The sequence below is a fragment of the Neophocaena asiaeorientalis genome, unplaced genomic scaffold (genome assembly GCF_003031525.2).
Source record: "Neophocaena asiaeorientalis asiaeorientalis breed wild unplaced genomic scaffold, Neophocaena_asiaeorientalis_V1.1 scaffold388, whole genome shotgun sequence".
NCBI classification, from domain to species: Eukaryota; Metazoa; Chordata; class Mammalia; order Artiodactyla; family Phocoenidae; genus Neophocaena; species Neophocaena asiaeorientalis.
The window spans coordinates 2,006,940-2,019,956 of NW_020172738.1; the positions used below are offsets into that span (position 1 = coordinate 2,006,940).

At 40.9% G+C, this 13,017-nt stretch overlaps 1 protein-coding gene across 3 annotated transcripts in view; it reads right to left on the reverse strand.

Annotated features, from left to right (window-relative positions):
- The window catches only part of CAB39 (calcium binding protein 39), an 86,562-nt gene that overhangs the window by 21,858 nt on the left and 51,687 nt on the right, over nt 1-13,017 (reverse strand). For all 3 annotated transcript variants that reach the window (XM_024740495.1, XM_024740496.1, XM_024740497.1), the window contains exons 3-4: nt 2,516-2,680; nt 57-175 (exon numbers count right to left, since the gene is read on the reverse strand). In XM_024740495.1, coding sequence (XP_024596263.1) covers nt 57-175; nt 2,516-2,680 — 284 coding nt within the window. The remainder of the gene's footprint in view (nt 1-56; nt 176-2,515; nt 2,681-13,017) is intronic.

Consider the following 13,017-nt stretch of genomic DNA (forward strand, 5'->3'; position numbering starts at 1 on the left):
CTTTTTATTTTTCAAGTCAAAAATATAAACCTTATTACATTATACTTTATACATACCCTTTCAATAACATGAACAAAATATTCTGTTGGGTGCAGATGTATTCAACAGTAGGAGTTCTTGTACCAATTTGTCTTCTGAGAATATTGTTGAAAATCTGAGCCACGTCTTTCTTGCCCTATTAAGGAAGACAAAAATATCAAAATGCCTGACTAAATGCCAAAATGCCCTAAATAAACTCAAATCTAGGTACTGTATATTTATAATTATGACTGAATATCTGACTTTAAAATGTTCATAGACATTAAATTTTCTTATTTTATTTCTTCCTTCGTAATTTCAAATTCTAAGTTTTAATAGTGAATTTTTTTTAAAAGATTTTTTTGATGTGGACCATTTTTTAAAAGTCTTTATTGAATGTCACAATATTGCTTCTGTTTTATGTTTTGTTTCTTTGGCCTCGAGGCATGTGGGATCTTAGCTCCCCGACCAGGGGTCGAACCCACACCCCCTGCTCTAGAAGGTGAAGTCATAACCACTGGACCACCAGGGAAGTCCCTAAGTTTTAACAGTAAAGTATTTTTGACATGAATAATGTGTTGACAAAGTGAAATCTTACTATATATAATTTCAATGATTTCTAACTCTCAGAATCATGCTGACTCAGATATGAAAAACAAAACCTTGCTATATGCTTACATTGTTCAGGGATCTGATTCCCACCCAAGCAGCTTTAAATAGGATGCTTGTATTGTAAACAATACATATAGCTTCCTTTTATAGTGGTGGAAGGAGGAGAAACTGTATTGTTAGTGTAATAAAAATGAAAGAATTCTGTAAGAAGCTGAGCTTTAATGGCAAGTAGACATGTCCTCCTACTAAACTAGGTGTAATTGGGAAAAACTTTACGTATAGATAATTAAGGTACTAAGTATCACATGATGCAGTAGTTCAGAGAGCAGAGTACTTCACTAAACAAAACAGTCCTGTTAACACAGTACAGCGAAACTTATAATCAGAAAGCTGCACAAGAAAGTAACAAATGCAGAAGTAGACCCCAAGAGATGTTTCAGAACTGCCACTTTATACGGCTGACAAGTCTGCAGGAGAGTGAGTGAAACGCTAGCCTTCCAGCACTAGAGATGACCCTGGGGCCTGTGCTAGGTCAGGAGTAGTAATGGCAATCTCGAAGAACCAGTCTCAAGGGCACACATTTCTTTTAAATTAAATTTATGTCTCTAAAGTCCCAAATGAATATTAAGTTCAAGGTCCAGGTTGGGGAGTGGGGTGGGAAGACGAAGGAGAAGGAACTGGATGGTCCAGTGCACTCCCACCTTTGTAGTGGAGATAAAAATCCTTGTTGTTGGAATTTGACACTCTATTAAAGATATATGAAACCAGCTATATAAATGGAAATATCATAGTTCTGTCTGTTCTAAAAGACAGAAGTAAATTTTTATTCTCTTTTATTATCTATTGATAATACATTCAAGTAACCTATGAACCACATCTTCCCCACCCTTCTCTAAAACTGAATCTAGCTACAGGTGTCTGTCATTTTCTCCCCTGGTTTTCCAAGTACCTGAATAGACATACAATCCCTCAGGACGATAAACACTGGGGCTTAAACAAAGCACAGCCATAACGAAGAGTCAAAGAGGAGACTGCTCACAACCATGCCAGAGCCCTTCATTACACACGTCTCAGACTAGTTTATTCAGACTGGTATCAAGGACCATTCTTCTCACTAATAAATGCAGTAAATATCCAACATGGGATGATCTGGCTGTATAAGCCTGGGCACCAATCTCAAACGCCTACCAGGGACGAGCAGGAAATGCAAATGAGCGCAGCAGGCCGAGGTAGAAAAAGCAAGCTGTGCCTTCTGTGGCACACCCAAGTGTGGATGCCAACGTCATGGGCTGAGGGGCCACACAGACTACAAGGCCCAATGTTGCCAACTTTTCCAAGGGAAGCCAGAAATTCAAAATTGTGTATAAAATCTCCTGCTGTTTTAATGTTATCCTCATTTAAATGTTTAAAAGCAGTGCCAAGCAAACAAAACACATATAATCTCGACTGTAGTGAGTTCTCAGCAGGTTAAAAACAAACAAACAAACAAAACCTAGATGTTCTCTAAGATCTCACCTACCTCAAAAATTCTAACACTCTATGGTCTTCTTTAGATTGTTTTTTCCTTGAGAGCCAAGAACCAGTGAATTATGTAAACCAGCAGCTGTTTATTAAATATAGCCTAAATGAAAGGGCATAACAAATACCTAAAAAACTTCATATATGATGTCGTGAAAGAGGGGGACAAAACCTGGCCTAAGTCCGAGATACCCTTGAGTTCCTGAGTTGGCCCCGCTAATTAGACAGGCAGCCCGGGTATGCTTACAGGTCAGTACCCCTGAGCCAAGAGCCCAACAGGAACCTTAAAATGTTTCAGAGGAGAGAACATATGGAAAATGACTACGAATAGTTAGTGTTTTTGAAAAATAAAAAACTGATTTCTTACCTCAAAGTCAATGAGCTGTAAATCAGCTACTAGGGTGCTAAGGAGCCCACTATTATACAGTTCTTGAGCGAGCTGTGCCACCGCTTCTGTCTGTGGCTCTTTTTCATTTGTGCCATACAGAATTTCTTTCATGGCAACCAGATTTTTGGAAACTTCTTCTGTAGCCTGATTTTGGGGGAGAGGAGAAAATTCATTTTCACAAACATATATAACATACCTACACTTGCTAAATACCTTCTCTATATATTACATACCCCCAGACCCCTGTACAAGACACAAAGGTGGGCAAGGCCCATCCTGGCCCTCAGGGGTCAAAAACTGCATGTGTGTGCACAGGTGGGGACTGACATATGTGCTCGACAGGGAAGGCCAGCAGATTCACAACCTGTATACTTGAACGCTGAAAACAATGTTGTTGTAGTAGAAACAGAACAGGGAGAAAAAGTTCAGTTCTGCTCAAATGGGAGGGAAACAACATGGAAGAGGCACCTGAGCTGACCATGAGAATGGAGAGACACTGACAAGCAAGAACTGGCTGGGGAGAAGGAGACTGAGGGGAACGAATGGCATGAACTGGGGATGAGGGAGAGGAAGCAGCACAGGGCCTGTCAGAGAAAAGGTGTGGAGGGAATAAGGGAGTGACAGAAGAAATGAAGCTGAAAGAGGCTTTGAATGCAAAGCTAAAATACTGGCAATAAATAAAAAGTCACTAAAAACTTCCACTTCTGGCAGGATGAAAAACAAGGGTCAGATTTACCTTCCCCCATGAAAAAGACCAAAAACTGGAGGGAAATATTTGAAACAATGAATTTTAAACACTGAACTTCAGGCAGCACAGGAGAGTGATTCCTGCGAGAAGGGAAACAGACGAAACGAACTTCACAATTGCCCCAGCTTACTGCCTGCCCCGAGAAAATTTTCAGGCCGCGTCACAGGGAGAGGGAAGCCAGGCAGAACAGGCAAACTCCACGTGAGGAGACAGAGCTGGTAATCTATGGAGGCCAAGGAGACTTGGAACATCCGCAGGGCCAAGTACCAGAGAGGAGACAGCTACGCTGAAGAGAGTGTTAGAGACCTGCAAAGACTCACTTGCTACTCTGAGTACTGGTAAGCACATGCATGCGAGTAAGTACCCAAGGCCAGGGAACAGAGCCATGGAGCTCACGCAAGGCTCCCATCAACCTGATGGAAAACCTCATATTCACAGGCATAAAGCAGAGCTCTCAAAGGGTTTTGTCTCTGCTGTTATAAAAAATTAGCCCTGGACTAAACTCTGCTCTCCAAAAAGCTTAAAAGCAAGCCTGGAAAGAATCAAAACTGGAAAACACAACCAATAATGAGGAGGAAAAACAGTCAACAGTAACAGCCCTGGCAAAGTGGTAGTGGTAGTGGCAGATGGTAGAAATCAAACAAGGACATTAAAAGTTACTATAACTATAGTCAGTACATTCAGGGAAAAAACGAGCATGTTAAGTAAAGGTATGGAAGACGTAAAAAAAACCCCACCAAAATCAAACACTTAAAAATAAAAACTAAAATTTCTGAAATAAAAATTACACTGGATGGGATCAATAGCAGAGCAGACAGTGCAGAAGAAATGGTTAGTAAATATGATGACAGAGCAATGAAAGCTATTCAAAATGAAACACAAAGAGAGGGAGAAAAAAGACAGCACAGCAGTGAGCTACAGGATGACTGTAAGCAGTCTGATACATGTGTAACTGCAGTCCCCAAAGGAGGGGGAAGGACAGACAAAATATGTGAAGACATAATAGCTGAAAATTTTCCAAATTTGATGAAAACTGTAATCCCATGGAGCCAAGAAGTTCAAAAAAAATCCCAAGCACAAGAAACAGGAAGAAAACTATGCCAAGCCATAGAATAATCAAATTGCTTAAATTCAGTGAAGAGAAAATCCTAAAAGCAACCAGTGGGGGGAAAAACATTACAGACAAAGAATCAAAAAATAACAGACTTCTTGACAGAAATGATGCAAGTCAAAAGATAGTGGAGGAACATCATTAAAATTCTGGGGGAAAAACAAAACTAAACTGCCATTGTAGAATTCTATACCTAGTAAAAATATTATACAAAAATGAAGGTGAAATAAGAATTTTTAAGACACAGAAAAGCTGGAAGATTTTGTCACCAGCAGACCTGCACTATAGGAAACGTTTAATGAAGTCCTACAGGAGGAGATTCAAGATGAAAATCTGTGTATACAGAAAAGAATGAAGAGCACCGGAGACAGAAATGTGGATAAATGGAAACGATTTTTCCATTATTAAAAAGAAGTCTCTAAAAGACAACTGTCTGTTTAAAGCATAAATAACTGTATTTTGGGGTTATGCCATATGTAGAACAAGAATATGTGGCAACAATAGCTCCAAGGGGGGGCAGTGTTAAGGTTTTTATACATGAAGCAGTATAATATATTTCTTGAAGACAAACCACAAGTTAAAAGGCATACACTGTAAGTCCTAAAAGAACCACTAAAAAAACCAAAAGAGTTATAGCTAATAAGCCAACAAAGTAGAATACTAAAGATGTGTGAAAAACATAAAGGCTGTAAAAAGCTAAATAAACGGAAATATTTATGACCAGAAATTACTTCAGGAAGATTACTTAGCACAGATTCAGAGGACATCAGCCTTTAATGGTACCTAAAGAATCATCTAGGTCCACGGTATTCCCTTCTACAACCTTCTAAATCTTCTTACCAAATGACCACATTGCTTCACCTTAAATATTTCCAGTGTCCAGTAATGCAGGATTAGCAGACTTCAGAATCAGACAGCTGTTACAAAATTTCATAGTGAAACGAACATTGCCTCACTATAGTGTCGGCTGGTCCTGGGTCTGCACTGCAGATAAGTTAGTATCTTAACTTCTCTTCCACATAAAGGCTCCTCATTGAAAACAGCTTGCCTGTCTTCCCTAAATAGTCTTCTCCAGAAAAACCTCCTCTCAGCTACTTTAACTATACTCCTAAGAAAGACAGGATTAATGTTTGAACTCTATCCAGATGGAATCATGCACAGGACACCGGACCACCATTTCCCTGCAAATGTTGCAAATTTAATGTAGCTCAGGGCTACCTTTAAGAATTTTTGCAATTATATCATATAATTCATTCAAAGCCAGATCTTCGGAATAAACACTGCAATGATGGCTTTAACTCTTCTCACTATTTAATTTAATCTCATTAATAGCCCATCATTCAACACTGTGGAGGTATTTCTGAATTCTGAAGGACATCCAAAATGCCAGCTATTGTACCCATATTTGTATCATCTGAAATCTGATAGATAGGTATGCCTCGCATGGCCTCAATCATTAACCAAAATGCCGAAAAGGAAGTAACTGAATGGAGCCTAACATTATGCCTTTGAATCATCATGCTCTTTTCAGTAATGATCTATAAATAATCTTTGGGCATGGCTGCTCAGCCACTTACATATACACTTATTTCCAAATGATATTCGAAAGGCTTTTTGTTAAATACTCTGATAAAATAAGAATATACTATTTCCTCCACATTTCCTGAATATAAGGAAATGAAATAAAGTTAATTTGGTACGACCGTTTTACTTAAGTCTATGCTGATTTCTACTGACTACTGCTTTCCTTTCTAAATGCTTACAAAGTATCTTCCTAATAATCCCATTATGAAACCTTATTCAGTGTCAATGTAAGCAGACCCTTTACCTCTCTGAGTCTGCTGTCACTACCCTATTCTGTTAATGTCTTAGATTTCTGACAGCAGTTTGTTGTCATCCCATATATAAATTGTAAGTACCCCAGAATCTACTTTTTCTGGACCAGGAGATAAAAACCATTTATCAACAGTAAATGTTCTCTTATAATCTAATTACATGTGTTGCCTTTACAATTTCATTTTATTAATCTCTATTCTTGAGATGATTCTCTTTGACAGGGAAGTATCTGACATTTAGTAGGTTTTCTGAATATATTATCTGCTGAATTTACTCAGTGACCCTACTACGTCATAGACCTTAGCCCCGTCTGCTTCTCTGACTAGATCAAAGTTTTGAGGTTCTTAATAACCCTTCATGTGTCTCAGTTTATACTCTGCTTTGAAAATCTGAGATCAGACCATACTCTATGCTTTCTGATAGTAAAGGATGAAGAAGTGCTCACTATGAACAAAAGATGAAGATCAAAATGCTCACTATGTTGGGGGGAAGGGAAGTGATAGCTAAAGTATGGGGTTTCTTTTTGAGGAGATGGAATTTTAAAAATTGATTGTGTTGTTTGTGGTTGCACATTATCGGTGAATAAATTACGAACTACTGAATTGTACACTTTAGATGGGTGAACTATGATATGCAAGCTGTATCTCAAAAAAGCTGTTTTTAAAAAATGGAGGAGAGAAGCAAGGAAATAGAAAGCTACTTATGGTGCTTCTAAGAAGAAAGGCACCCTGGATTCAAACATAAATCCCTCTTCTTCCCTTTCAGCAGATGACACTGTCACCTACATTATGAGCGGGGAGGAAAACACCATCGAATTCTCTCCTCTGCTAACCATTATACTCACCTACCTATATTAACCCTCCTTGCTTCTGGATTCCACTCATCTCTTGCCTTCTCAGGATCTCATCCTGTCTGTTACCTTATCTCCTCATATAGTCGACTCCCCTCTTACCTGATTCCTCCAAACTCAATTTTAAATATGATCTATTAGATTCCCACTAACAAAACTAAACAAGCTCTCCTTTGACTCCATAACCCCCTCCCAGCTACTGCCAGCCATAATTAAGCCTCTCAGAACACCTCCCTGTATCTGTTACTGCCCACATCTCTTTCCTATTCACTCTTCAGCCCAATCCCGTGAGGCTTCTACAGCCAGTACTTTATAGCTTTCAGACAGCCACCAATGACCTGCCTGCCATTAAAGACAATTTCTAGCCTTCATCACGCGTGAGCTCTCGGCAGCATTTGAAGTTGGCTACGCTCTGCTTTTAAAACCGCTCCTCCCTGTCCTCTGTGACTTACCAACACCCTACTTTTTTTCTTCCTGTCTCCCTGGTTGCTCCTCTGTCTCCTTTTTTGGCTCATCCTCCTGGAGTGGGCCATTTAAATATTGGGAATTCCTCCAGGCAGAGTACAGGGCCCTCTTCTCATTCTATCATCTCTCCCTAGGTGACCTCATCCACACACACAACTTTAATGAACACCTCAATGCAGATGCCTCACAGATTCCTATCTCTAATCCTGTTCTCTTACTAGTATATTAAGCAACCTGCTAGAAGTGTCTCTACTTGGATGTCTCAAGGTACCTCAAACCTAATGCATCTAGAACAGAACTCATGCTCTTGCCCCAAAGCCTATGTTCTTCCCTTGTTCCCTATTTCTGGGAATGAGATGCCACTACTGATGCTTTTAACGTGTCAGAAACTTAGGATTCATCCTCGACTCTTCCCTCTTCCTCACCCTGCCCCGATATCTAATCCATCACCAAGTCTCCAAAATCCATCCATTTATATTCCACCATCACCACCCAAGTCCCCATAACTCTTGTCTGGATGACTAAGGAGCCTACTGACTGGTTTCCTTGAATTCCCTACAGTCCATTTTCCACATCACAATTAGAATGATCTTTTCATAACACAAATGTGATTAAGATTTGTGCTTAAATCCTTTGTCTTAAAATGCTTAAATCTTTGTGTTTAAAATGCTTCAATTACCGATTGCTCTTAGGATGGAGAAAATTCCCTTTTAACATGGCCCATAAAACCCTGCATGGTCTGACCCTACCTCTCTGACCTCACCCTGCACTGCAATTCCTCCCCCACTATCTATACACCAATGCTCTGGTCACACTGGGCTCCTTTCGGGCCCCTGCACATGTGGGTGCCTATGCCCACAATGCTCTTCGTGCTCATACTCCGCCCCACCTCCCGGCCAACTCCCGCTCTTCCTTCACTGCTCAGTTCAACGATCACCTCCTCAGAGAAGTCTTTCCAAGTCAATTCTATCATACATTCTCCTACTACCTGGTACTGCCTCACAGTGTTTCTCACAGCTGTATATAACTCTGCTTTTCCTTGTATTTCTAATGAATGTCTGTTTCCTTCTGCTCCATTAGTAGCCCAGTGCGTGCAGGTGCTCCATTCATGCTCGACGAGTGGCTGAACATGAGTATACGTGATCACTGGGATACAAAATCCAGATGAACACTGGATGTAGGGAAATGTGATGTTCTCACACCATAAAGTCAAGGAATTCCTCTAAAAAAGTAGTGCAGATCCAGGGACCTGAAGGAAGGACACTCTGCAACACCTCACCAAGAAAAGTTGAGGGAATCTACCTGACAGTTTCAGTGGTGAGCAAGGAACCTAACTCCCTGTTTCCTCAGAGAAAACAGTCTGGAAGGATATACACCAAACTGAGTACAATATGCTCAGGGCAAGGGGAGGGGCAAGAAGAATACTTTCACTCTGCACTTTCTGTATTTCAGATTTTTTTGAAAGTTTTACAGTTCATATTTTAATTTTTTAAGAGCAAAATGACAAGGGGAATGAGAGAAATAGATCAAAGTGTTTACTAAGTTGGTAGCAATTGGCTTATCTAATTTCTGCTTCTGTTTCCCTCCTTTCACTCCTCCCCCCACATCCCCCCAAAATTTTTAAGATTTCTAACAAATAACTAAGTATTGTGTATAGGTCTACACACGTAAATAGGCCGACCAACCACGCCTTGAAAACCAGTGCCACAAACACTGCCAGATAGAAAGCTAAAGGCTAGAATTGGGCTTAACAGGTAAAAGGCTACTCAAACTACTGAGAAGTAGAGAATGGCACTGGGGACAAGTGACTTCCAAACCTGGGTATTTCCATGGTTAGTTACCATCGACACAGGATAATCAGCAGCATGATATAAAAGAAAAACTAAAATTAATCAACTTTATTGTTTACTAACAGTCCTGATACATGAGAGCAATCGAAGTTCATATTCCAATTGACAACTTCTAATTTTATATATATTTCAACCATTTGTGTGAGTTCTGTTCCCCATTACAAGTTGAACACAATTACAAGTTGATTTTTAAAAAGCTGGAAAAAGAAATAAACATGACCAAATATTACTAAAAGATGATCAGAAATGCTTATGAAATTAAGTGATTCACCAGAAAAGGCGATGCAGCAAGAATTTGCTGAATGAAGACACCACATACAGAGTAAATAAACTTGGCTGTTCTTGTTTAGATTTCACGTGGTCCCCTTCATCAGCATTCACATTAGTGACCCTGCCCAGTCCCCCCTCTCCGGCCAGCCTGCATTATGTCAGCACGTTCTCTGCCTCTCTGGCCACATCCTCCTTATCTGCCACCCCCCTGCTTGTCTCCTCACACCTACTAAGTAAGCTGTTCACACAGCTCCTCACACACTGTGCCATGGTCAAGCTGCTGAGATCATGACACCTAATCCACCGGGCTCCCTAAGGGCCGCGTGACCTGTCCTGTTAAGACAAAGTTTCAGGGCTGCCCGTGCTCACAGCTCCAGGTCTCCTGCTCCCCTAAACAATGTGGGGTGTCCTTTACTGAAGACTTTCTCTACTTCAGCCCCCAGGGTAGAGAAGGTGATGGAACCTGTGCACACCTGTTCCCCAAAATTCATGCTGTTCAACTGCTTTCACTCCAGCCAGAAACATTCCTTCAAACTGGAATGATTTTTCAACCAGTTACTCCCAGCAGCAAATACTTCAAAACTGCTTCACTTTCCACAACAGAACTTAGTTCTCTTTCTCTGTTCCGTATCTGAACATCTAGCTTCACCTCCCCCATTTGGAAATAAGACTTCCTAGTGAAAACATCTTTGACTTCTTTGATCCATCTTGATGTATTTCTGCCATCCTCTGTCTCGACCCTGGAGATACACCAGAATCACCTGGGGAAATTTTAAACAAAGATGCTCACTCCCCTAAGAGACTTACTAAATGACAAAGGAAAAATAGTACTTTTACACAGAGACGCCACTTAACCATGTGATCATCATGAATGGTACTGAGACTACTGGCCTCGTGTGCCTCCTGAAAGGACCCGCTGCAAAGGGCATGGCATCACTTCTGTGGTCTTTCTTGCCAAAAAGGCATCACCTGCATTGAATCATGAGGAAACATCAGCCAAACCCAAATTAAGGAACATTCTACAAAGTAAGTGGCCAGTATTTTTCCAAAGTGTCAAGGTCATGATGTCAAAGACAAAGAAACTGTTCCTGATTAAAGGAGAGTAAGTAGATGTTACAGCTAAAAGCAATGTGTGATCCTGAACTGCATCTTGGCCCAGAAAAAGGACATTAGCAGACACTGTGGAAATTTGAAAAAGGTCTGTGGCTTAGTCAACAGTATTGTATCAATGTTAGTTAGCTTCCTGATTTGATCATTGCACCGTGGCTACATAAAATGTTAACATCTGGGGAAGCAGGGTGAAGGGTACTCTTTTGCAATCATTTTATCAGTCTTAAAAGCTAATCAATCCTCTTATTTTGCTTCTACTTCACAGGTAAGAGGCAGCCTTCCGTAATCCCCAGGCTGATGGCTCTATATATGTGTGCTGGGGAAAGGGCCCCTACATGAAAAGGAGGCTGGCCTTGCCTCAAGTCCCCCCTTGCAATTTTGCCAGTTGTGTGGCCTCATGCAAGGTTGCTGGGCCCGACGCCTGGTGGGATCTATTCCATTTCTTAAGATCTCAAATTCCAAATAAAGGTTCTCCCAATTGTCTTCTGCCCCCTCATCTACTCTCACTCTCTCGCCCTGGAGGCTTTGTCTCTTCTCAAGTGACCCCAAATGCTCACCCTACTCCTCTCCCCTCTCACAGCCCATTCCCCCCTCCTGCCATTCTCCTCCTGATGCCACAGCAGCTGCTACCTTGTCTCAGCCCCTGGCCTTGCAGTGCTCATCTGCACCTCTCATTTCCCTAACATACATTCAAGGGCTTTGGAAAGGGCTTGCTTACACTTCTTTACACCCTCCTCCCTCCAATGTGACTGAGACAGTGATTTACACACGGTCTGACTTCATGATTTTGTTAAATAACTGAATTGTCTAGGACATTTTGTCAGTAGAACATGGTGTTCTGAGACACAGATGCTACACTTATGTGGCCAGTAAGCCTTATGTTTCATGGGTACAGTCTACTAACAGTAGCCAACTGTTTTAATAAATACATGGTGATGAAGAGAAACATGTGAGAGAAGCACCCCCCTCATGATAAGCCCATTCACTTGACTGGAAAATGATGTGAACTGTGCCTCACTAACTCACACACTGCTGACTCGTCTAGGTGAGAGACACAGAATTTTAAGTTCCTGATTGTTTTCTTGCGGCTTCTGAGAAGTGGTTTACCCTGTATGATTCTACAAAGCAGCCACATATATAGTGGGAGTCTGGGGACACCCAGATGAGCAGAGTCATGGAGGAAAGAGTCTGAGGCTTGGCAGAGCTTCTCAGAGTCAAGGCCGGGGTAGGGTGCGGGGCAGGCATACTAATCTTGTACCATGAAGCCTCACTGACTTCCACAAACAGTTGATAACGACTTTATTTCTACTTAGGATCTTTTAAAAATACTTAAAAATTAAACAATTTAAGGTACAGGATCTACTTAAGCAGTAACCAATATTCCAAAGTTCACACCTACTACTCTCACCTCACTAGTAACAATATCAGAACTATACTTCTTCCCCTCCCAGGGTGAGGAGACAAGTAACTACCTCAAAATTTTAAGCATCGTGCCCATAATGATATCCCCAATTAGAAGTAAGGCTGTGAGACTTCCCACTGCCTGTTTTCTCCTTAAAAAAATACAACGAGGTGGAAAAAAAGCAACTAGCAAGCCAAACATTTGTACAAGTGGCCTATTTCAAGACTTCCAAGAATTCAGATTTCATACTAAATCTCTTGCCTTAAACCCAATGTTTCCACAGTAACCATCCCTGTACCATTTTACCGTCATCAGTGGCAACCACTGAGATACCAAGTAGTGATACAAAAACACATTTTTAGAAGACCAGAGGAGCTACTCACTCACCCGCTAATGCTTCCAGACCACATCCCTGAAGTGCTCATGGCCCTTATCACCCACACGTCTTCTGGACCCAACAAGGCCCAACTACTCAGTAGATCCCAAACTGGCCTTACGGTGGGAGGTGTCTAATCACAGATGGAGGTACAGGGTTTATCTGCTGGAGTACAACACTGGGTCTGCCCTCCCCTTGGCTCCCAATTTTTAACAGATAAAGTTACTTGTTAAGCCCAACTTACCAATATATAAAGCAACTTAAACACAGCAAGAGTAAAACGCTTAAAGTATAGATATGGCTAATTGAGAAATTAAAAGGCTAATAACCTTAAAAGAAAATATTCTACTTTATCGTAATATTAACTTAAAATGATGAAACACTTTTCCCCTCCTATTAGAGGCAAAGACTTCTAGAAGATATACTGGTAGTGGAAAAATATATTCGTACAACTTTATTGGAG